The following is a 26,084-nucleotide window of genomic DNA, read 5'->3' on the forward strand; positions in this document are numbered from 1 at the left end:
AGAGTATTGCTGTTCTGAGTATTCTTACCTGGTAGAGTTGAGTTTTAGATGGATATGTGTAGTGTGTGCTGCTATTTGGATTTGCAAATACCAGTGTAAGCTTTCTTGTGAATCTGTGGCAGACCAAGAACAAGACATAGGTGTTCTTGAATTAAACACTTTCAGGAGCATCTACAAAGAAGCCATTATATCTAGTCAATATAATTTTTGGTAGATACCTGAACAGAAGCGAACATTGTCATTTTCTTTCCTTAGAGAAATGTCACTCTGCCTATTCTTGTAAAATATTTTGTTATATATTTATTACAAATTAAAACACACATAGAAGCATAGAATCATAGAATGGTTTGGGTTAGAAGGGACCTTAAAGATCATCTAGTTTCAACCCCCCTGCCATGGGCAGGGACAACTCCCACTAGACCAGATTGCTCAAAGCCCCATCCAGCCTGGCCTTGAACACTTCCAGGGATGGTGCATCCACAGCTTCCCTGGGCAATTTGTTCCAGTGCCTCACCACCCTCATAGTGAAGAATTTCTTCCTAATATCTGGTCTAAATCTACCAACTTCCAGTGTGAAGCCATTACCCCTCATCCTATCACTACATGCCCTTGTATAAAGTCCCTCTCCTGCTTTCCTGTAGGTCCCCTTCAGATACTGGAAAGCTTCTATAAGGTTTCCCCGGAGACTTCTCTTCTCCAGGCTGAACAACCCCAACTCTCTCAGCCTGTCTTCATAGGAGAGCTGTGATTATGTAGTTAAAAGTTCTCAGGTTACCCTTGTTTCTACCACTACTCTGTGCAGTGTTTTCCTTCCTGTGTAGTATCAGTCACCAAAGTAGCACGTGCTATCAGCTGTGAGGTAAACTAAGCTTTCAGCTAGTTGTCCCTTCTATTCACTCCTTCTTCCAGAACAGGAAGTGGAAAGCACACGTGACATGGGAACCCCTTTGTTTTATTACAAAGGCATCCGTATGTTAAGCATTTGGACATAAAGGGGTGCATTAATATCACCTGTCTCACATCTGAAGTGATTAAGTTAGGCACCAAATCTGAAGATGCTTATTTCTGTATACCTCACGGTAGTAGACTCCTCAGTTAGGTGTCTGAAGCTAAATACTGTGAACGCTTTCTTTGCTAACTCTGTGTCCTGACCCAGCTTAGCGAGAGCAGGTTGTGTTGTTAGTGTTTTATGGTTATTTTCTTTAACAGAAGGAAGTTCAGTGTCAAAAATATACTCAAAGTCTTTCCCAGAAGAGTCAGGACATGTGCATTGCTTAAGCATTGCAGTGTCTGTTTTCTGAAGCAAATCAGTTATGACTTAATTCTGTGTTTTAAAGTCAGAAAGTGGATCAACAAAGCAAATGAACTAAGTGTATTAGAAGGGATAACTGATAAGGTAATCATTAAATCCATGCTTAAATTTTTAGGGAATTATTTTGCATTTGATTGAAATGTATCTTGTTTCTCTTTAATATAGCAATTTATTTTTTTTCCCACTGTCTAGGTGATTGATATAGGTTCTGGAAAAGGCTACCTGAGCTCGTTTTTGTCCATGCAATATAACTTAGAAGTTTATGGAATTGACTCCTCAAACACCAACACTAATGGTGCTCATGAAAGGAACAGAAAATTGAAGAAACACTGGAGAGCCTATCAGAGTCGAGCAAGAGCAAACGCTGAAAGCCAGAGGTTGGAAAAGGCAAATGACAGGCCAGTGCAAAGTGAAATTAATTGTAAAGCAACCAATGAAAAACTCTTAAATAAAACCAGCAGTCTTCAACGTCAGGACCAAGTGGCTATCCAAGATTCAGTTCCTTCTTGTGGTTTCACAGAAATAGCTGCATCTGAAACCAGCAAACCAACTGAAGTTGATTTGATGGCTCGGACACAGTCTGATGAGAGCGAACTTTCTGAAGAGGTTCTTGCTATTCTAAATGTTCTGCCTGCTGATGCGGTAGAAATTTTTTCTTCGTCTCAGTGTAACTGTAGGGAACTCTGTGAAGAGGAAAAGGCACAAAGAAAAATGGCATCTCTCAAGGCTAAAGCGAGCAAATCGAGTGAATCAAACCTGTATTTTCCATTGACCTCTTGCATCACTGCAGAAACAGAACTCAGTGACATCATAACAGATCTGGAGGTTATTTTACAAGTATTTGATGTAGATTGACCATTGTCTTTATATTGCCATTTTTATACATACATAATGTTTGCTGAGTGTACATAGAGTGCTATCAGTGTAAATGAATATTCTGGTCTAATAATGTTTTTCAGCGAACTAGCAGAAGTATGTCTAGCAGATACAGGTTGATTTTCTATTTTCATATATGTGTTGGGATTATTTTGAATATGTAAAGCAGCCTTTTGAATTTATGGGGTAGATAATAATCAGCTGTCCAAATTAATGACATACATATTAACACATGCAGGTATTTTTCAATTGTGGTTATAGATAACATCTAATTATTACAAAAAGAGTTATATTTACCAGATAGATGGATATATTAAGCACTGGAATTTCAGTTTGCCTGAAATTTCTTATTTTTTAAGTTTTATATTTTTGTAATTTCAATTAAACTCTGAAGGCACGGGAGAATTTATTGTGTATAATACTCAACATAAAGTTTTTAAAGAGCCTTATTTGCAGATAATGTTTTTGTATTTTGACTTTTCATAGTTATTTTAAGTTCATTTAGTAATTTACTAGCTGACAGGGATTGTGTCTACAGAAACAAGCCCAAGCTCAGTTTCCCAAAGGCAGTGACACGAGTGTAGCAGCTGTATGGGTGCCTGAGCTAACGTACATTGATTGGGTAGAAATGTTCAGTCTTTTATGGAAGGATGAAAACTTGTCTGTGTTCAATAGTAACTGAACTATTATATTCAGGGGTGTAATTCATCTCTGACTGACACCATAGGTTTGTGCTGATGGTCCTATAACTTGAGCTAATAAGTACTGCTGAGTGAAAATGTGTGGAGCAAGCTCATGTCTGTCTGCAAAAGACACCTCAAGCAGCAGGGTTGATGATGCCTTTACATTTGCACAGTTGGATTTTGTACCCTCTTAGTATGTAATTTGTATGATGTAGAAGGTAGAAGAAATCCTATTGTCTTCATTAAAAAAACCCAAAACATTACTGTCAGAAAGGGTAAAAGCTTCATTGTGTTAAAAAATAGTAATAACTGAACTGCACACTAGATGTGATGAATGTGTGCAATTAAAATAATTTAAAATGTGCCATCATAGAGAGCAACAAAAATAGATGTGCATGTAAAGTCAAAATGATTGTAGAAAGGTATCACAACTGAATGCCCCGGGGCTGATTTCTTGTTGATAACCTCGTTAATAAATAAGGCTGAAATTCAAAGCAACACCATGTTTGCCATGTAGATTCCAACTAATAATGCTCCAAGGGAAAAATCTTGTTATGAATGGTGAGAAGAGGGATAATTAGGATGGAGAAATAGAGGGAAAAGGGAAATTGAGGAAAAAGAAAGCAGGAAATAGAATGGACAGTACAGACCATCTGAGGCTGAAGTTTTTACTTTGTGCCATGGAGGAAAATGCCTGTTTGTTGTTGAATAGTAGTAGTAGGCACGTTGCAAAACTGTGACAGTCCTACAGTTTTGGAAATAACAAAGCCTGCTCTTCAAATTGTATTTAGGAAATTGTTTTGATTTCAGTAATTTAAAGTAGCAGAAATGCCATAGATCGGTCCAGCCAGATTTACAGCAGTAAATCTGAAGTAAGAAAAGAAGGTAGCAGTGATGGTAATAACAATAACAAGAAAATTAGGAAAGACAAGAGAAAATAGCCCGTGTCCAGTCAACAAGTAGATATTTCCTTCCATGCAGGTAAACCAGCTGCTATTCATAGTCTTGAACTTCTGCTTCCTTATGGCTGGTGAAGGTAGAGTGCAGAAATGCATAGTTCCTCACCTGAACAAAGCAATGGGCCATCTGTCTCTCCACAGGGGCAATGCACCATGTTTTCTTAGTGCTGAAGAGCTTTTATTATGCAATGAAAAATTCTAGAACAGAACAGCAGGAGTCCTCATGGAGTTGTGTATTTAAACCTTACAGCTCAATAACCATTTGCAGCATGATTGGGTTTTGGAATTTGTTTTTGTTATTTGTGCTCTTTCAGTTGAAGAGGGAGATACTTTATTGTTGCTTTTTTTTATCTTTTATTCTTCTTAGGACTGTATGCTGGTGGGTCTACATACATGTGGCAATCTCGCTGCAAATACACTACGAATTTTTACTGCCAAGCCTGAAATCAAAGCAGTTTGCAGTGTCGGCTGCTGCTACCATCTGTTATCAGAACAGTTTGAAAACGAAGAAGGTAATTCTTCTGAGCTTAACTTGTGGCTGCCAGTTTGCATGTTGAGAATATTATACCTTTTAATTAATAACCTCCTTGTGTTTGTTCCTTTCCAGTGGCTTATTTAGTACTGGTTATAATTACATTATTTGGGTCATTCACTCCCGGATGCCCTGTAGCTTTTCTCTTGTGCCAATATTCCTAATATTCTTACTGAAATTAAGGACATTAATGCAGAATGTTTTTATGTGGTTACAAATACAGCTGGTTTTATTCCATTACTTCACTTGTAAAATGTGGAGGCTTCTTTGGTCCAATATGTTTTCATCCTTTTGAAATATTTTGTACCAGATTTTGCCCTTGGCTGTCTGCGTGCAACATCCATTTAAGTTGAGTGGTACATGTACAACTATGATCAGAATTAAGTCTTTGTAATTTTAGTTATTACTCTAAAAAACACTCATCTGAGTGCTGTGCTCTGGGGCATTGCCAGTTTAGAATGTTATGGAACAGTATATATATAACAGTTTTTCTTGGGGAGAAAACCTGAAAATTATTTGGGGATTCACACTACAGGCAAATTTTCCTTCAAATGTGTGGTTTTGCCATTTTTGATAGAAAGCTGGCATCTTTGCTTCAAGGTAAATTCTTTGCCTTTCTGTACAGCCTTCAAACAACACAAATTTTCTTTGCACAAATGGAGTGAATGGATAGTGCTGGGTTGTTGAGTTTACCATGGAAAGCTCATGCTCTTTCTGATGTCTAGTGTTTACAAAATGCTATTGTTTGATCTAATACTGCCTGTGTATCAACTTCAAAGTGATCTAGTATAAAATAAAATAATAACAAAAGATTTAGACTACAGCTAAAAACTGTTGTTTTCTATTTCAACAGCCAAATGCTGTGTTTTCCCTAGCATTTTCTGCAGCATCTCCTGCTACTTTTTTTGTGTAGTGTGCGGACTTACACGTTCATTAACATACTCATTTCTATTTAGCTCATTTATTTTTAAAGCATAATGAAAAACGCTAAATAGCTGGCTTTCCTGGGACAGATGTTATGTAGCTGAGCTATCTAAATGACCATCTGCCAAAGTCCTAGAACCTGATCACCATATCAGCCAAGTTTGAGAGAAAGGTGGATTGGCAAAGTTTATTTCAGCTCTTTCAGGGAACTTCACGGACAGAAAGGCAGGTGGAACCCAGCTGCTACTCTTTAACAGTTGGCTGCTCAGGCAGCTAAGGCGCTACTCCAGATTGACCACGACACATGCTAGCTCTGGCTTGTTTTAATGATCTTTTAATGTTGTTTTTATCTTGCTCTGAAACAGTTTTAAGAGGTTTTGCAATGTATTAGTTTCACGTATTTCACGATACTTCAAATGATCCCCAAAAACAAAGAAAAAGAAGATACGATCAAAATTCCTAAGTTAAAGGAATATTCACCAAGTGTGATTAGTAAAAACCATACAATTCTTGTTTACATCAGGGTTTTAAAAAATGATGAACTTTTCAGGCACTTAGTAAGTTGGGTGTCTGAATTGTTTGGTTGTTTCTTGTTATTGCAAAGAGGCTACTACTTCCTGTTCTAGCTGTAGGATTACTTTTTCCAAACCAGTGCATAAAGCTTTACTAAATCACTGTTCCTTAGACACCACCAAAGGATCAGATGTGATAACCTATTCTAAGTTCAAACAAACAGATGTACAGTGGTAAGAGATACTGCAGTTTCATAGCAGTGTGGAAATGAAACCAAATTGCACATTGGAAATTCTGCCTGTTTGATTTTTCTCAGCTTGAAGCATAAAAATTACTCTCAAAGAATCTTTAGGCAGAATAAAAGGAAATTGCAATATTCTTTTTTTGGGAAAGAACATATCAGTAGTTCCGGTGATGCTCAAAAAACTGGTATCTTTTTACTATTACTATGAGGGTATATATTCTAAAATCTATAATGCTGTTGTCATATTCCCCTGGTACAGTCATCTATTATATGGCTTGTTCATAAATACGCAGTGGAAGGGTAAGGGCACAAGGACCAACAACAATATCTAAGGGATAAAATTTCTTCAAAGGGAAACTGGGAAAGAATTAGGACAATAGCTTGTGCCTACACTTCCTATGCATGGATTTCAAACTGGCAAAGCATTCTAGAGGATTCCAGGGGACTCAGTAACTAACCAGATGGTATGGATCCAACAATTCACTCTGTGCAAGAAATAAACTAATTCCTCTTGCAGCCATTTGAGGCAAGTGAATTTCGGTACTGCTTCCAAAATGGACCAAATCATAGAATTGTGATGACATAATTTAGCTTGGAAGTAGCCTCTGGGGGTCATCTGGTCCAAATCACTGCACAAGTCGGGGCCAACTTAGACCAGGCTGTTCAGGGCCTTGTTTTGAATATCTCCAAGGGCAGTGATTCAGCATCCCATTCCAATGTTTTCCCTCACCACACCATTTTTTTCCTTGTAATTATTCAGAATTTGGAGCTGTATCTATTCTTTTCATTGTGCACCTCCAGGAGAGTCCAGCTTAATCTTTTCTGTTCCCTTTCCTTTAAGTAGTCAAAGACGGCAGTTAGATCTCTCTTTGACCTTCTCTGCAGCCCTGTAGTCCTCTTGCCACCACTGAACTCATTCCAGTAAGTCAGTGTGGAGAGCTGGAGAGCCCAAAAAAGCACTCCAGGTACTCTCACTCTCACAAGTGCTAAAAAGGGGGAATAATCACATGCCTTAACCTGCAGGCTTCACTGTTAAGCTTTAAAGTCCTACCAGTTTTCTACCAACCTTAAAGTCCACCTGTCTGAGTCATATCTTTCCAATTTGTCTATAAAGATACCAAGGAAACCTTGCTGAAAGCCTCACTGAAGTCAAGGTAAACTGTGACTGTGCTCTCCCCTAGTTCACCGAGCCAGTCACTTCATCACAAAAAGCAATGAAGTTTGCCAGTTCCTGGTAAATTCCTGTCAGCTATTGTCAATCTTCTTGTTCTTCGTGACCTAGACATGGTTTCCGGGAAAATTTGCTCTATAAGCTTATTGAGAACTGAGGTTAGGCTGCAGATGGATGTGATATTTGCCTTTTTCCTGTTATCAAGAAGTTCCCTTGATGGATGTGACCTTTCAAAGATGATAGAGTGTGGCCTTCGTGTGACACCAGCCAGTTTCCTCAGCTTCCTGAAGTCCGTCTTATCAGGTCACATACATTTGCGCATTTCCAGATTGCTCGTATGGTCCCTGGGCCAATATAATCTCTCCTGTAGGTAGTCCTCCACTCACCCAGGCTCTGACACTAAACTCAGGGAAACTACTGGCTAATCTAGGCATCAACCAGAGATTGCAGAGCCCTGTAGAAGCCTTATGTGGAGAGACTAGAGTACTGGCATGCAGACTTAGAGCTAGGTCTCTGTGATGATGGATAGAAGATCTTCCTTAGAAGCAGAGAGAATTATGCAGAATTTGCTGCAACACAGGAAATCACTGATTTGTTTGAAATCAGTCCAGTAAGCAAGGGCTTGCCTGCAAGGCCACAGTCGCCACTTCTGTTATAAAGCAATTTATACTTATTTTATCTTGACTTAGTAGCTTCGAGGCTTCCAAGTTCTTGAAAATGTGTTTTTTAAATTTCATTGATCTATTTTGTATTATCTTATTGCCCAGTTTAAAAGGTTTTTTATTTTCTTGATGTGCTCACCCTTAAGGACGAGGTTGTGGCAAGTTCACCTCAAAGCTCTTTCCCCCAATGTGGCACATTTTCCATCTTCTCTGCTTCTTTAATGTAAATGCAGATGGTTGTTCTCATAAGCCTAGTTGAAGCAGATGTGCTAGCTCACAAAAAAGCTGCTGTGGACTGATGGTTGCCATAACTTGAGATGGCTGGGCTGTATGTTGTTTGGCAGTTAAGTTTTATTTAATACCAAGATCAGTCTTGCTTGAGGCCAGTGAAAAATTGCTTTTTCACTTCATGTTACCTGGCATTAACTGATATTCACAGGAAGAATTTTTACCTGTTTTGTTGCCTAACATAGTGTTTATAAGTCTGAGGTGGTGAGTTGACAGAATATCAACAAAATGTTACTATGCTATTTTTGGCAGGCTATTGAATTACCTTGGTTATCGCAAGTTTGGGTTTTTTTTTGTCTCTAAAGAGCTGACTACGAGGAATAATGCCTTATATTTCTCATATATTCTAAAAATAGTAATGATATTGCAAGATTGCCTGATTCAGTTTGCTATTGGACCCGCTGTGAATACTTGGGAGCATTTCTCATGAAAGTAGTCAGTAGTCACAGTCTTGAATATAGTAATCAGTATACAGTGCCCTTCTATGTGTCTATAAATAAACTAAATTAATCTGGAAATTTTTGTAATGGGACTCCAATAATTTTTAACTCTTAAGATCATGAAAGGCTTTGTTTTGATTTATTAGTAACTACAACAACCAAGAGGTACTGTATAATGTCAAATTTCAATTCAATTAAAAAAAGTTGAAGCCAGTGACTTTTAACACCTGTCTTTAAATTTCATTGATATTATGAGCAGTACCAAATACTATATTTCAGTTAATAAGGAATATTATGACAGCTCTTGGAAAATTTTAAGTAGTTTTACTTTGGCTTTCTCTAAGGAGAATTGGCTGTTTATACAGAGATTCTTCTATGGATAAAATGCACTTAGCCATTAGTATAATTGATTCCTTTGGGGATTTTCTTCACTGTTACTGCATCAGATAGTCAATTACATCAGAGTAGTAAGGATTTTACTATTTATTAGAGACTTTTTACATAAACCTATTTACATAGTGAGCTATTATAGCAGTTTTTCTGGAAAAAAAACAGTTTGCTAATGATTTTTAGGTTAAAACGAATTCTGTGCCTCTGTTCAGGAGCTATTCTTAGGATTTTAGGGAGCTGTTTTATTTTACATTCAGTTAATACATTTCTGGGGCAATGTACCAGCTGGAATATGATTATCCCTTAAAAGACAGTAACTGCAAATTTAAGATCTTTTCAAAAAGACTTGAATTTCCTTAAAAAGGAATTGATGTATTTCTGTGTTCTGATTCTCTTCCTTCCATCCTCTGTACCAAAAAAACCCATCCGCACCAGTCTAGAAAACAGTGAAATTCTTCAATAATGGTATCCTCTGATTTGAGAAAAAAACACATGAACATTACTATTGCTAAGGAGCTACATTTGTAAGTATTTCATAATTTGAAATAAGACGTAGGTGTAGCTGTGTAGGTAGTTTCAATGATAGCTCTCTGATAGAAACCCCTTCTGAGGTTAGCTTGAGTACTGCAAATTTTGAACTCCAGCTTTTTTAAGGATTTCCAATATCAGGTCTCTATCATGCTCTAGGTCTCTATATCATGCGCTAGGAAGAAGAAGATAGATGCTGGGCAGAGGAGTTCTAGGGCTGTCCTGGAAGCTGTGTAGAGTAGCTTGTTGATAAGGCACTCGGGATGAAGTCAGCAAACCTTTTGCAGAGGAGTCTTAGATTCTCAAGTTAGGTAAATATAAGCTGCAGCTACATTTGTTAGGCTCTAAATTTTAAAAGCTGGTGAATATAATTAAGGGAACTGAATAGAATGGAAAGGGTAGTCACAATTCACGTAGAGAATTTTATCACATTTGTGAAAACTGAAGAGGCTTTGAATGAGGTGGATTCAGCGGACAAAAACTTCAAAACTGAGTTTTTGAAAGGATTCCTTACACAAACGTAATGGCTTCATATCACTTAGGTTCCACTGAAATATGGAAAGATTAGTCACTGTTTTAGAAGTATTAGAGTACAGATGATTTATATGTTGCCTAGGTATTTTCAAAGATATTCCACAGCTAATGTCTTAAAATAGCTATCACTGATACTATAGCAACACAGGAAAACACTTCCAAGCAAAAGATCAAAAAGCTTGATTTCCTTCCCAAGGCATCTTTGGATATTGCTGCACAGGGCACATTTCCATGAATTTGTGACAGAGCTAACTAGTCACTAAACCCCAGATGTTTCCCATCAAAATTGATCCTGAAAAAAATATGAAGCTTGAAAAAATAATAACTAGGTAAGTTTTACAGATGTTAAATGACAGCATTACCTATTTAAGTTATTGAAGTATTTTTCATTAATAAATGTAGCAAAAATATATTAAAACATGAAACTATCTTTGATTTATAATTTTGTTTGTGTACGCAGTAAGAGATTGTAATTGAGAAAGCCAAGGTTTCTGTAATGCGCAGTACCTAACGCATATCCTAGGTTTGGGTCTTGAAAATTATTTTGATGACAACTGGTTCTATTTCCTGAAATGGAAGAACATTTTTCTTCCCCCCTGTGCCTCACTCCTCCCAGCAAAATCCCGTTTAGTGATGGGATTTTTAGGAAAATTACAAACTCAAGGGACTGCGAAGTCTTCAGGCAATGAAGATTTAGTCTTTCCCATGAAACAAAAAAGGCAATTTAAGTAGTTCCTCTCCTTTCTTTGGAATCCTAGAAGTAAACTGAGATATTACTATGTCATGGAAGACAGATGCCATGGAAGACCTAAAACAGTTTGGCTATTTGTGTTTCATTACTGTCTTGATGGAGTTTGGAAGTGTATACAAGGAGACAGAGTAGGCTGTGCGTGAAGGATTTTGATGAGGGTAATAAAGATTGCTTTCCACTGAAAGATCCCAGGGGAAGGAAAAATTACATTTAATTCCATTTAATTACAATCTCAGAAGATGCTATCAGGAATTTTATATCATTGTTTGGAATTACTTATTCATCTTAAATAATCTTTACTCAATAATTACTGTGTCTTTTTCTAGTACTGGAAAATGCATGCAAGATTTTAGTATCACTTTGTAATATGAATCCTCTAGGATTTCAGAATTGCTAAAGATAAATAATTGTCCTTTGGTTATGATCCAAGCTTAACACTTTTGAATACAGATTTGTTGTAATTTCATTCATATTAATGGAGTTTATTAAAGAATTAAAAGGTTGAGTGACATAATTTCCATGTTATTTTTATGATTGAAGCACTCTATGAAACAAATCTTCGATTAGTTTAAGTTGGCATAAATCCACTGAGATAGTCCCAACTTTAAATTAAGCACCAAACTTTCATTGTGTTATATTAGAAACATGTTTAGTTGAGTTTTTCAAGATTCTTAAGTCCTTGAAATAGCTGAGAATTTTGCAAACTTCTTTCTGTCTCCACTACTACAGGTAATGAATATCTGTAATTCGTTGCTTTGCTATCAAAGTACAATTTCATGTGTTAATGAATTAGTTTGCTTTCACACTGTCTGCTACATAGGTAGACCTGAGAGTATAGTTTGAATGTCTACATTGCTTATATTACATCCAGGCTTTTTTTCGACAGATTTGGCATCAGTATATGAAAGAAGACTAAGTCATTTTTACATAAAATAATATTTTGGTAACAAAATAGAATGAACATACAAAATAAACATACAGCCTGGCTTCAGCCTCCATAACAGAGACATGGAAATCATGCAGTTTGTGAACATCAAAGGTTCCTCTGTTGCAGTATCTTGTCTTCCACAGAGGCCAATAGCAGGCACGTAGAGAAGAGTTTTAAATCATAGAATCATAGAATCATAGGGTTGGAAGGGACCTCTGGAGATCATCTAGTCCAACCCCCCTGCCAGAGCAGGGACATCTTAGAGCAGGTTGCACAGGAACGTGTCCAGGCGGGTTTTGAATGTCTCCAGAGATGGAGACTCCACCGCCTCCCTGGGCAGCCTGTTCCAGTACTCTACCACCCTCAAGGTAAAGAAGTTCCTCCTCATGTCACTGGGCACCACCGAAAAGAGCCTGGCCCCATCCTCCTGGCACCCACCCTTTAAGTGTTTATAAGCATGGATCTGGTCCCCCCTCAACCGTCTTTTTTCCAGACTAAAGAGACCCAATTCCCTCAGTCTTTCTTCATAAGAGAGGTGTTCCAGTCCCCTAATCATCTTGGTAGCCCTCTCCAGCAGATCCCTGTCCTTCTTGAGCTGGGGAGCCCAGAACTGGACACAGTACTCCAGGTGCAGCCTCACCAAGGCAGAGTAGAGGGGAAGGATGACCTCCCTTGACCTGCTGGCCACACTCTTCTTGATGCACCCCAGGATGCCATTGGCCTTCTTGGCCACAAGGGCACAAATCATAGGAAGTACATAGCAATGCTTCCTCCAAATACTCTTTCATGCTTCCAGCATGTTTTGGGTCATGACCTTCTTGGAACAAAGTTAAATATTTGCATGAAAGAACCCTTGGTGTAATTTAGTCCTTGAATCCTTCAGATTACTTTTGAACGTATGCAAACTTTTAGGATCTATAACATGCAACAGTAAGAAATCAAGTACTTGTTGTATGAAGCAGCATTTCCTTTTAATTGTTTTAGGGCCGCTAACAGTTTCTTTTTTATACCTCTTCAATTTGGGTGTAAAAGCCAGTACACATCTGTCCCTATTTATTTTCTCCATCCCATTCGTGATTTTACTAATTTTTCATTCCCCCATTATCTCTTTTACAGCTTCAGTTTTTCATATTACTTGATCCTGTTATTAAAATGTTCCTTAGTTGTGATAATCCTATTTCTCTTCTCTGCACCTTTTTGGATGGTATTACTTGTTATCAGAGGTGAGAATAACAAATCCAAACACAATATTCAAGATTCAGGTGCAGCATGGATTTATATAGTAGCACAATAGTGTTTTCTGGGTTTTTTTCCTTAATAATTCTTAATTTTTTTTCCTCTTCTTAGTACTGGACCAATCTTTTAATTGAATTGTCAGCTCTCAGTTCAAAGCCATTCATTGTATATTTAAAGGTAATATTTTTCCTAATTTGAATTACTTTGCTCTACGTTGAATTTTATATGCCATTTCATATCTAATTTTTATTAGAAATGGCTCTATTTTTTATTACCCTTAGGATCATCAGCAAACTTTTCCTACCCTTCATTAACTTTTCCAGATCGCTTATGAATTTAATCAACAATGTGTTCCACCAGAAGTCTCCTTAGGCCCCTGCTGGTGATCTCTGTCCTCCGTGAAAAATGGTCTTTTATTCCCATCCTTTGTTTCTGTCAATTACTCACCCATGGGAATACTTTTTATCTGGTTCTGTGTTTTGAGAGGTTCTCTAATGGTCTTGTTGAATGCCATTTGGAAAACCACTGTATCTTTCTTGTCTAAGTGTTACTTGAAGCCTTCAAAAAAAATTCCACTATGTTTGTGACATATAACTTCCCTTTAAGAAAGTCTCGTTGCCTCTTCCCAAATATGTTATATTTGCTCATATATCCAATTACTGTATTTAAAATACTTTCTCTCCATATAAATGTGAGGCTTCCTGTTTGGAAGCTCCCTGGACCTTCCCTTGAGCTCTTCATAAGTATTGGTAATACATTACCTGCTTTTCAGATCGCTAGAACCAAAGGGTTTTAATCAAGAAGCTGCACACAGCACTCTGGCATTTCAACCTGGTTTTAGTTTTTGGATGAATGCCACATTGCCCTGGCAATTTTTTGCCGTTTAAAACTTCCGTTTTTCTATAACTTCTTGTAGGGATCCATCAATTTTAGGTATCTCATCTGATGAGCTCCTTCTATGAAGTAGGACTGTGTCTTAAGAACTGCACTTAGCTTTCCTTCCATGCTTTGTTTCCTTGAGCAATCCTTTATAGCTTTATCACAGTGATAGTCCTATAACTACTATCTATTTATAAGAAATTCTGTAGACACTCAGATATCTGCAAAAGGTCAAAGAGATTTGACGTTAAAGTTAAAGAAAAATTGGGATCTATACAAACCATTATCAAAAGAACATACAGAATTATTTTTACTTTTATAACCATTGAAAGAAATTGTTTTGTTTGCCTGTGCCAGTTACATTACTGACCTAAGAAAGTTATCTGTTAATTTTTCTTCTGTCACTGTGCAGAACACAGTTAAACAGCTTGTGCTCTCTCAAGGAGATTCAGAATAATACCCTAACACTTTCATGCTCTGAAATGGAGTCAGGTTATTTAGAGCATAATAAAAATTACACAGCTGAGAAGAAAAACACTTTTTTTTTTTATAATGACTGTTATGAGACCAAGTGCAAAAAGACTAATTATAGTGAGAGCTAGAGCTATCCTTGGTAAGCAAGTTTACTCTCCTGTTTAGATGGTAGCATTTATAACGTTGACGCTCAACGTTGCTGTATATTTTCTGCTGGTCTGAATAGGGTAATTCCTTCCTGGACTTTCTATAAGAATAGAGCTTGTGCATAGTGACAGCCTTTGTTTGTCAAGAGCAAAGAGCTTATGGGTTGTGAACTAATACCTGTTTCTCTAGCAGTAATTAAGGACTCTAATGTGGATTCTCTGGAAACAAAATATCATGAAAACGATGAACTACACGTGTTCAATATGCCACTTATTTCAGTAACATCTGCAGGAAAGTAATAATAGTCTTTTGAAAAAAATAATGTATCAAATAATTGTCTATTTACCTTTTTTGAAACAACAAAAAAATATTATTTCAACATAAAATCTCTTACATTGTGCATTTTATACCAGACTAGGCAAATAAACACATTGTCGTATTTGACAAGGAGAATAAATAGAAAAAAATCTTTCAAACTGAAATAAGAGAAAGAGAAAGCATTCTTTTGAAAGCAAAGGCCATTTTCAAGTACAGAACTTCAGAAAACTTTTTCCCATCGTAAAATAGAGTTTCCGCAAAGTCATTTAATAGACCTTCCACAGTTTTAGTGACAATGATTGATTTTTATAAGTCTTAGAATATTGCCTTTTTACACTTCTTTGTAGTGTAATGTCAACAAAATGTACAATTGTATGTGTTCCAATCCTTCAGTCTACAACATACAAGTAGACTAAACTAGCATTTGAATGACTTCAGCAGGGTTCCTTTTAAGCATATTATTCTGCTCTGAGTTTTGCAATTTCAAGGCCTTGGTAAGAAAAATCGAATGTACAGTGTGACCTTTGGGTGTTAATTCCAACTTGCATGTTACAGGGTATGTCATGCAGAAGACTTCTGATGTATTATAATAATGGTATATCCACTCCTACAGTTCTTGCATAGGCATGTCTCAGGTTTGTTACAGGAGACCTATTTCCACTAAGACAAGACATAAATTTGCCAGCTAATGACGACTGGGATAAGGAGAATTAGAAGTAGGAGGTATAAAATATAGTTCTGTTAATGTTACTGGTTACGTTATAAGATATATCAGCATAGCTACATATTGTGTCTATGCATATATTATACCTCTTTCTCCTACTTTGCAAATGGGATTTGTCTGATTTAGGATATATATTCTTTTACTTTTTTAAATTTGTGTCACGCCTTGCTAACTGAGTGCTTAGAGAGATGTCTGGTAGTATGAAAAGGCAGTAATTGGCTTCAGTGGGAGTTTTCTCTAAGTGAAAAGGTAGACAAGTCTAGTGTATAAAACAGACTTTGCCAGTGTTGAAATTCATCTCTTTTATGTGGAGTTTATTAAAAGCAACTGCAGTATATTCCATTGTCCAGTCTAAGAAAATAAATTTTTATACATAAGAAAATCAAGAGAAATATGTGATCACAATATAAAGAGTTTAAATAAAAATACTATTTCTTTAGCTTAAATATTTTTAGGGAAGTTAATGGATTTTGCATCCTATAATTCCATTTTATTTTTGCATTAGAGAGAGTTTATACATTTGCCATGTTGGCCACTAAAGATGAGATTCTTTTTCCAGGTAATTTAACTTAAAAATTAGGGATCATTTTCCTTTCCAGTTTATACTTGTAATTAGCACTTTGCAAAAATGTAAGATTTTTAATATTACATTTACAGTTTTGAGTACCAGAATATAATGGTTTTTTTACTAGTAAATATTTTGGTTTGTGCATTTAGAAAATGACTGCTGTCTTTTGAATCATCATATTAGTGGTAATGGCATAGAATTTAATACACTATAAGTATGCTGTATGTATTATTCACTGGATGTTTGAGTTGGAGTTTCATATTTCTGTTGTTGGTTTTTAATATGACTAGTGCTAACTTTCTAGAATTAGGCAACGGGTCTAAAAAGCAATATTTAAATACAGCGTTAACAGAGAATTTCTTGTAATTTCCTGTCACAGCTACTAACCTCAGCTTTTATGGCAGTCCCTGGGTTTGTTGGTAGTACTAGAATGAACTCTGTTTTCTTCTGGGAGACCAGGCTGCTTCTTCGCTGAGCTACTTCTGAGCCTGAGCTTGTCAGCTCCATCCGCACTCTGCTTCTCTGATTTGCCTAGATGGAAGTCATTCAAGGCCTTCCAAGTAGTAGTCTAGAAGAATGAGGGTTCCTCCCTGCCTTACTGTGCCCCCTACTGACATGCCAGTACTGGCATAAAATTGTCAGTAACCATTTGTTCATCTTTCACTTGGTGTTGCCCTTCAAGGTGTCCTTTTAGTTTCCAGTGATACGTTTCCATCATTAATCATGTGTTATTGTGTTCAGAGAAATAGATACAAAAATCCCTTCCTCTACAAAGAATTTTAATAAGATTTCTTTAATTTTAAGAATTTTTATTTTTAATAATATTTTAAAAGAATCTGATTAATTAAAAAAATGAGAACAAAAATATTAAAGATAAGAAGGGAAATGGATTTACATTTATAATGCTATTTGCGGTTCTCAAATGTGCCCTGCTTTGTGTTTTTTTCTTTAGTTTTACGGTTCTAGGAATGCTGACTATATTCTTTGGAAGAAGGAAGGCTTTAGTCAGAAGGAAGGAGATCCTCCCAAGACTTTTTAGATCACAGCTTTTTATATGGGTAAAGATGCAATTGGACCATTTACCATACACTCTGAAGGATGCATTGATTTTCTAACAACTTCAAATACTAAAATAGGAATGATGGGACAGAGGATAATTAAGAATGAGGGGAAAGGGAATAATTTAGTCCAGTCTATTACAGCTTTTATTTTATCTTGACCATCAATATGTCAGGGACTACCCAAGCAAGGACAATCCCTATGGTTGTTACCTCTCGGGTATTGCTCTTTGAATTAAATAGCTGAAGAGCAGATCTTAGAATGAGTCTTGCGGATTCTGCCACGTACAGGTTTTAGGTGCCATGTCGTGTTACCCTTATCTACATGTCTTTGGCAAGAATCCCAAAGCATTGTTGGCCAACAAGTATATGATTAATACAGAGATTTTTCAATGTGCTTGGCAGTCCTTGTACAATTACCTCACACTGACAGCTGTGTCTGATCTTCGGTCAGTTGTGCTTTTTCTTTACAATTGGCACTCCTTTTATTTTTGCCTTGAGAATTCTCTAGCTGAACCAGGAGTTGTTCAAAACACAGTCTTCACATAGTCTTGCATTTCTTCTGTTTTCATCTGTGTTTTTCTTTCATCATCACAGAAAGAGATCATAGACACTCAAGTGCCCTGGATGTGAAGTACAAAAATGCAACTGAAGTTAATTAATAAGTATCTGAACTCCGGGTTTCTCATGCTTTGAAATAGAGAAAATGAAAAAAAAATCAATAGAACCTTTGAAAACAGCTTCAAGAATCAGTGAGAATTAAGCATCTTAAAAACCTAAATCATACACTGAAGTAGAGAGGGAAATTGGAGAATTATACTTCATAACTGTAGTGGAATTTGGAAATTAAGGGTAGAGACCATAAGGATTGACAAAGATGAGACACTAAGACACCTAGAAGGAATCAGCTGAAACAGACGTTAATATCAAAATAATAGCAAATGAGTAGGAGATGTGACTGTTGTAATAAAAAGAGATATGAAAATATAAAAAGGAAATTGTTGTTCTGTTAGGATTACTTCTACATTAACTGATTACATCGCTACATGCAATATTTTACATGGGCTGACACTGATCGCACTTCATAAATTAATGTAGATGTAGGTGTGTTTATCCAGTGCAGTTTTTAAGTGGTAAGAGACAATGATACATTTAAGCATTTAGAACTGACAAGATGATACTGCAATGATAACTCACTGAATGGTATTATTAGGAACTACTGATAATACTTATACCAGTTTGAAATACATTTCAAATTCTTAATATTAACATTTTGGTATTATAATTTCAAATCATTAATACATTTCTGTATTAAATAAACAGAAAAATTGAGAGGTGAAGTTCAATACGGAAACACGATTTCAGTCTTAATGGCAATTTTTAAAGGAAGTGTAAGATATCTGTCCCTAAAAACTATCGTGTGAGTGATTTCGTACAGCACTAGCTGTGGGCGTACAATCAGCATAACTGTACTAAATTGGAATAAGTTATGTTCTCATGCTGAAACACTTCAAGAGACTGGTGTTTCACAACATTTCAACAATAAATTGCCTAAGTAAAGATAAAGTTTAGGAATGAAATAAGCAGTGGTTGTTTTTCTAAGGAGAACATGAGTTCTTAAACAAAATACAATCCGTAGAGTGGGAACTTCAGCCTGTGCACTAAAAGCATATTTCTGCCTTGTCTTTGCCACATGCTATTTGCAATCTAATGAACTTCATTACTAGAAAATAAATCACTTCTGTTGATGTTATGTACATACTAGAAGATCTTAAAATCTTAAAATAGAATAGAAAGATAAAGTGCATTTCAAGAAAATCAGAAGCCTCTATTTTATAGTACTTTGCCATTTTTCATAACATATTTGTGTTACTTTGTTTGTTTTTAAAGAGCAGATGAAGAATTTCGAAACAGACATTATAATCATCTGAACTGTACCACAAAAGTGAAACAAACCCCTATCTTTTTTTATAAATTATCCATTAACCATTGACAAAATTTGGATTGTTTCTGCCGGGATGAGTTTGACAAATAGTGTTCAGTACATTATCTCAATAAAACTCTTCCACAAGCTAAAGCAGAAAAGATAAAAAATTAGTTGTTATATTGGGAACTGCAGGTTGGAACAGTTCAGAATTGCAAGAAGGTAAAAAGATGAGAAGCATGAACACAGATATGTTTTCATGAAATGTTAGCACAGGAAGATAAACAAGAAGCTGCAAGATCACATGGAACCCTCTTTAAGATTATTTGTCTAGTAACAATAAAACCCGTTGGTCCTGTTGTTTCATAGAAACTATATAGTGCTGTAAAGCTGTGCGAAGTATATTTTAAATGCTAACACACTAGAAATCGTGGTATCTTACTTAGAGTTGAAGGACTATGTAAGGCCTAATATTAAAGATAGTGGAGAAGCTTGTCCCATTCTCTTGAACTTTCTTGGAAACCTCTGTGTGCATACAGAAGGATTAGCCACTGAAATCCTTTCATCTTACTTCTACTGCCAGATATTTTTTATATAACTACCAAAAAAGGAAGCATAAATAGAAAACATTTGGTCTTCTGTATTTTGGAAATCCTGTTTCCTAGCTACACTTAATTGTTTTGTTAGTTCAACAACTCTTAAAAAATTTCTTTGAAACACTACTGAGCCAGTAAGAGTCTTAATGGATCTGTGAATAGGATGGTAACAATAATAAGGCTTCCCTGAAGCCTTATTGTGATTCATTCTTTTTCACTACCCAGTATAAAGTTTTCAGTATACCAGATATCCATAGGTATTGCCATTTTTTTTCATTTGGAAGTTAAATAGAAAGGGAGAAAATCCTTTACAAGGTTCAAAATAGTATAGGTGCTCCAAATGGTATAGGCCACTACTGTTGTAGTATTACAAACAATACACAAAATGGAAGAGTGCTGAAGTCCAATTCCTCTACAAAACTTAACAGCAGTTAACTGAAGGTCTTACAAAATGGTCTAAATAATTAGAGGACGGGAAATAACATAAGACTTCCAAGACTAAGTTAAGAAATAAGAAATTAATTCTGACAAAATATTAAAAAAAAATGGTAGTATTGGGTTTCCAGAAGAAGTTGAAAAGGTAATCTGACATACTTTGCAGAGAATTTAGTCTTGTTCAGTTGAGGATAAGGTACGAGACTCTACATTTACTCAAATTTAAAATGTTTGACCAATATAGACCTGAGGCTTTGTATTGTCCTTTGCTAGACAGCATTGAGTGGAAAATTCTGTGAATATTTTTCAGTTGTGGGTGGCACAAGTGTGTATTTGCACTTGTTTCTCAAAGTGTTAGTCTCCTCCGCAGAGTTTCAAGTGTATAATAAACTGAGGTGAAGACACCTTCTCCACATAGCATTCCTACCTGTTACGGGAGAGAGAAATTAGCCACTGAAGTTAGTCAGTTTGTCATGAGACGTCCCTGTGGTCACAAGGAGAGTTAGTAAATCTGTTGAGGGATTCCTGAAAGTATAGGAATATGTAAAAGGATTCTCCCACCTATGTTTTAAGATCCACAAAGTTCCTTCGTTCTTCAAAAGACATGAAAAAAATTATATTGGAAGAAAAGCGGTGACAATTCGGAGAGTTCCTTCTAAAATCCTTTTCTAGGAGAGGAGATATTATGTCTATCAGAAAAAATGTTCTTAATTGTCAAAAAAGAATGTTAAGGACAGGATTAGTTTGTTTAAACTCGTTTAAAGTTTCCATGAAACTATGACTGTTATTAAACTCAGAGGGAAATAACAGGAATTTGTTCTGCGGCTAATGGCTCGAATTGTTCTTTTCTGTTCTATTCAGCATTATATGTTTCTGTGTAGTATGCACTTTGTCTTCCCCTGCTATGTGTAACCGGGTGATTTTGATGAGTATGTTTCCTCACTGTTAATCAGATGTATTCAATTTATGGGGACAGTGAAAAACAACAGCAAGTATCTTCAAACTACTTTAGTCAATATTTTGTCTGTGTAAGTTTCCAGTGAACCATTCTGCTCCACAAAGCCGAACTGGGATACAACTTTTCATGATGCTGCTTTAACTCTATTATGTTTCCTATGTTTTAACTTTATTAGGTTTCCTATTTTCTCTTACACCACATTAAAATTATATTGCAGTTTATAGATTTTGTTCTAGAACATAGCAGAGTTACTTTTTTTTTTTTCAAGGATTTATTTTGGTGCAATATTTGCAGCAATTTGTTTTATTAAATGTGTGAGCTCATCTTTTTAAGAGGTTAGCTTAGAGGTAATTACTATTTAACTGATAGGTTGTAGGGTTATACCCCAACATAGCTTCAGTTCAGCTCATCAAATGATTACCTAGAATTTCCCATTTTGTTAACTTCTCATGGGAAGGAGAATTCCATCTGATTTGGCTCCTCTGTGTTGAATTATAACATGATTGCTTCATGTGCTGTTGAACACTGGTGCTGTTTGCTGTGAAATCTTCCGTAGAATACCCATACTTAAAACATTGCTTGAATGTTTTTGGAGATTTATATCATTTAGAACAGCTGCTGTGTTGTCAGATAGAAGCACAACATGGTAATCAGTGAGCTATAGAATATTAAGTATATATTAAGAAAATGAAGAAATATATTAATATATTAAGTATATATTAAGAATATTAAGAAAATAATTGCAGGCATTAACAGAATTTCCAGGGTTTTAAAATGCAGCTGATAAATATATGAACCTTATAGCAATATATTTGTCCTACAAATTATTGAGTTTTTTTTAATCAACAATGTGCTTGAAGTGGACTGGATGTGGAAAAATAAATAAAACTCAAGGCAATATTGTTGATATACGGTCAGCTTCGGATATACACAAAAAATTCAAAGTTAGAGCATTAGTTTCCCTCTCTTTTTCTTCTACTTTACAGTTTCAATAATTTAAATGAAGGTGGTGCTTTGCCTGATTATCTATTTCAAAGGTGTCATAATCCTTCAGAATTCTGCATGAGTAAATGCGCACTAATATTGAGATTGTAGCTCAGCCGTAGCAACTTTAACTTGCATGGATGATTAGTTTGCCTAGAGGAGAAGGTGTAAATTAGAAGGGATAACCTAAAAAGATCAATGATTTAATCTTTCTAACTCAGTTTGCAAATTTTTATTTTGAAATATTTTAACATATGGATTAGAAAGACTTATTAATATGTATCACACAATAGGAACCATGGCAGTCCTTGTTTCCTTTGCAAATAATATATTCATAATATATTCAGTAAGTTCTTATTACCACCCCTGTAGTAGAAATACTCCGTTTTAGTCCACGTACTCAGTAATTACACTTGAAGTTAATTAATATTTTATATCTTGTCATGAGACACTTACAAATTCTTAGTACATACCTAGTGCTGAAACCGGTTGCAATCTGTTTTGTCAGCTTTCATCTTTTTAGCTAAAGGTATTTTCTTTGTCCTGCTAAGTATCCACAATTAAAATCCTGTTCTTAAATCGTGGTCCTCAACCCAGTATTCATCCCCTAAAAGCCTCTGACATTTCTCAGGACTAAAAGGAGAGCAAAGGGTGAGGTTGCCTGCAGAAGATTACCTGCTCATTGTTACCAGAACTCAGCAAAGACTGGGAACTGCTGCTAGAAAACTGGGGGCTTTTGCTGTGGGGAGGAGGGCCGTATCATTTATAGTTTCCTATTTCCCTTTTTCTTTGCTTAACTTTCACTAAATGAATTCTACTTACATGTATGTATCTCAGACTTTTGGTAAATTTGAAGAGTCGTATTTCTGCTGTCCTTTTTTTAACCCCGTTACGTTGATTTATCTTTAAATGCCCGAGTCATCTTTCTATGCTAAAAAGCCAGGATCCTAGCCAATTTGGATTTTCTTTTTAAAGAAAGTAGTAATTCTTATTCAGTGTTCCAAAAAATCAGCTGACAAATGCACTGATGAAAAATCAAAACATTGTAGAGTTCGTCTACTTTTAAAACTGGGTATTATGAACAGCTATAAAGTAATCCCTGTACTTTAGTTTTCCCACGTTTGTATGAGTGTTAAACATGAAGAATTGTGTTGTCATTCAAAATATTAATGATACTGAAACAAACAGCACAGATTGTGATGCAAATGCTTCTTGGTGTTATGAAGAAACAGCAAGAGCCTTTGCAGCTGCTCTTTTCTGGAAAACAAACATTCTGCCTCGCAGCAAAGCATGGGCCTTCAGAACTGAAATAAACAAATACACATTGTTCTGTGTGATGTTTAAAAGATGTTTATGATAGAAGAAGAACCCAATGAGATGCGATATTGAAGTCCTGCTACATTGAACGACTGCCCAGCTTACATCTTGTGCCTCATAGCGTGGCATGGGGGGCCACGAGCATTTGCAAACTCTTTTCTTGTTCCTTGGAACATTTTTTTTTCAGTGGATTTTCGTGAAAGACACTCACTTAAAATTATTTTGGAAAATGTGAAATTATCAGAAATTCAACATAACCCATCTGTTATGGGGTAAATGTGTTTTTTATAACACTACCACGGCTTTTGGTACTGGACTAGAACAGTTAAGCATTTTTGCTACCACTAACTACTGTTCATCTTGCTCAATACATTGTGTATTCTGTAAGTAAGAGAAAAATAGCCCATGAAAGCTGTGCCTTTTTTTTTTTTTTTTCTCCATGTTGCAGATTGCCCAGAGGAAGCGTGGGGATTTCCCATGTGTCAGTACTTGAAGGACAAAGGCTGGTGCTGTGGTCGCAATGCTAGAATGTCAGCATGCTTGGTATGATTCCCCTTCTTTTCTTTTTCCTACTGAGAGCTTTATCCAGATGTTATAGGATTCATTGTTTTTGGCTTCTAATCCTAGAGCCATGACTTTAATCCAAGACTCTACAGAATAACATCATTAATGTTGTAAGCATGATGAATTATATCTAAAAAAAATAGTATTGACCTTCCAGCTTTATATATTTTATACGTGCTGAAGGCATGAAAAAATGAGTATTGACAGAAATGTATTTTAAGAGTGGACAGAAAGGCCAAACCTTTGTTAAAACCTAAACAAGGTAACCCCTCAGGGTAATAGTTCCTGGCCAAGGACTTAGGGGGGAACAAGGTAATTGTAGAAGGACTGCAATCAGTAACTCCCCCAACGCCCACGTGATTCATAATATTGAATATTCTGACTGTTTAAAACCTAAACAAACTTGCTTATTCCAAAAACTAGAAAAGCTCTAAAATCCATGTGGCTTAAGAGACTGGAAACATCTTTTTAACATTACGCCAAGAGATTAAGTTCTTTTAAAGACCTAACCTCATCAAGACGGGATGATAAACTGTTGTCTAATTTGAGAAAACAGGTACTGAAAATTTCAACCTCTGTTTCAGTTAGAAGACCACTATTCCTTTCCTCTATTAATTTTTAATTTTTGGTATTAGGGTGAGTCACATCAGGTTCTGGCTAGCTCTGCTAGCTCTGTACCTCCATTACGGAGAACGGTGAAAGACTCAGTATAGGTTAATGTATCAAGGTTATGTAAACTTGAACTAACATGATAATGAGATGCTATCAAGAGAAAGTATAGGAGGACAGTCATTTAGTATTCGTAAGGCTTAAATGTGTTACCCTTGGCAAGGTACAAGAAAAGAATTGTTCATTTTAGAGATGTTGCTGTAAAACTTACCACAAAAAGTGCTTTCTAAAAGGGATTTGCCTTTTCTTTTTTTCTTGTCAGCTTCACACAATACCAATTCTTTCTCAGCTGACACATTAGCTATTTCCTTTCCCATTCCATTTCTTTTGGAAAGAAAAAGATTGGGCTGTTTTTCAACAATGGTAGGAAGATAAATGTTGTAAGCAAATGACCCCCAAGAGACAGCACTGATCATGCCATATATATCTATTTTAGATTTCACAGAAATCACAGCAATTTGGCAGTTAAAAACTTTTTTTGTTTAAACATTAATGAAAGGGAAGGAGTTCTCCTGTGTCACTAGATACTTCTACTGTTATTATGTTTGTAATCTCTATGCATTTTTCATGACTAGGATTTTCCTACCTTCTAGGAGGTACAAGGGAAGATTACCCATCTTCCTAGGGGTAATGGCTGGCTAGGAGAAACTGGGTCTGCTGAGCGATGACGCTCAACATTATTGCTGATGTTCATTATTACATGGAATTCAAATTGGTTGAAGTGCCAAGGGCTAAAGGTTCTGGATGAGAGTTTCAGTTTCAGACCCTTACAATACGTGTTAGAACCCACATCCATCTTCTAAGCAGCAGCAGATATATGCTGGTATGAGAGCTATAGCTTATACAGCAGAAGTGAAACCTGATGGTTGGCCAAAGCCATGAACAGAGAAACGGCAACTACTCGGACCATGTTTGAAGAACGGTCTGAAACACAAGATCAGTTCTAAAACTAGGAGAAGGAGAGGTGGGTGATTCAGAGACAAGCAGTCTTATTTACTGTAGTGGAGTTTGGGTAATAAAGGTGACAATGACCCATAAGTGGTGAGGCATTTTTGGTTTGTTATCTAATTTTTTGTAGTGTCAGATAATTTACTGACTTTTGTCTTCGTTTCTGCTACGATCTTTAATACTTGGTTGAAATATTTATAGGCACAGTATCTTTTCAACTGTGGAGAAATATTCCATGCTTCTAATTATTTGTCATTCTTTGTCACTATGGATCATAAAAATCGAGTACTCTCACACCTGCATCAGGATTTATGGTATGAAGAATCTAGTGAAAGATAATGCACAGTATTTTAGTCTGCAGTCTCTCTGAAGTTTTTTATTTTATTTAACTTTACATACAGAAGTTCAATTTATCTGAATACTAGGGACTAAAAGTATTTAAAGGCATTGTACATTGAACTAATATTTAAAATAGTTGAATATGCAAAGTGAATTATTTGTATTTCGGTAGGAACAGACTTAAGAAAAATGCATTTCTTTTTAGCACTTT

At 36.0% G+C, this 26,084-nt stretch overlaps 1 protein-coding gene across 1 annotated transcript in view; it reads left to right on the plus strand.

Moving 5' to 3' along the window:
- The window catches only part of METTL25 (methyltransferase like 25), a gene marked incomplete at its 5' end in the record, with an annotated part of 63,180 nt that overhangs the window by 17,741 nt on the left and 19,355 nt on the right, over positions 1-26,084 (plus strand). The window contains 3 exons of the mRNA XM_082491975.1: positions 1,505-2,137; positions 4,198-4,342; positions 23,802-23,896. Coding sequence (XP_082348101.1) covers positions 1,505-2,137; positions 4,198-4,342; positions 23,802-23,896 — 873 coding nt within the window. The remainder of the gene's footprint in view (positions 1-1,504; positions 2,138-4,197; positions 4,343-23,801; positions 23,897-26,084) is intronic.

Source organism: Vanellus vanellus, assembly GCF_965231255.1.
Source record: "Vanellus vanellus genome assembly, chromosome: 1".
Taxonomy (NCBI): domain Eukaryota; kingdom Metazoa; phylum Chordata; class Aves; order Charadriiformes; family Charadriidae; genus Vanellus; species Vanellus vanellus.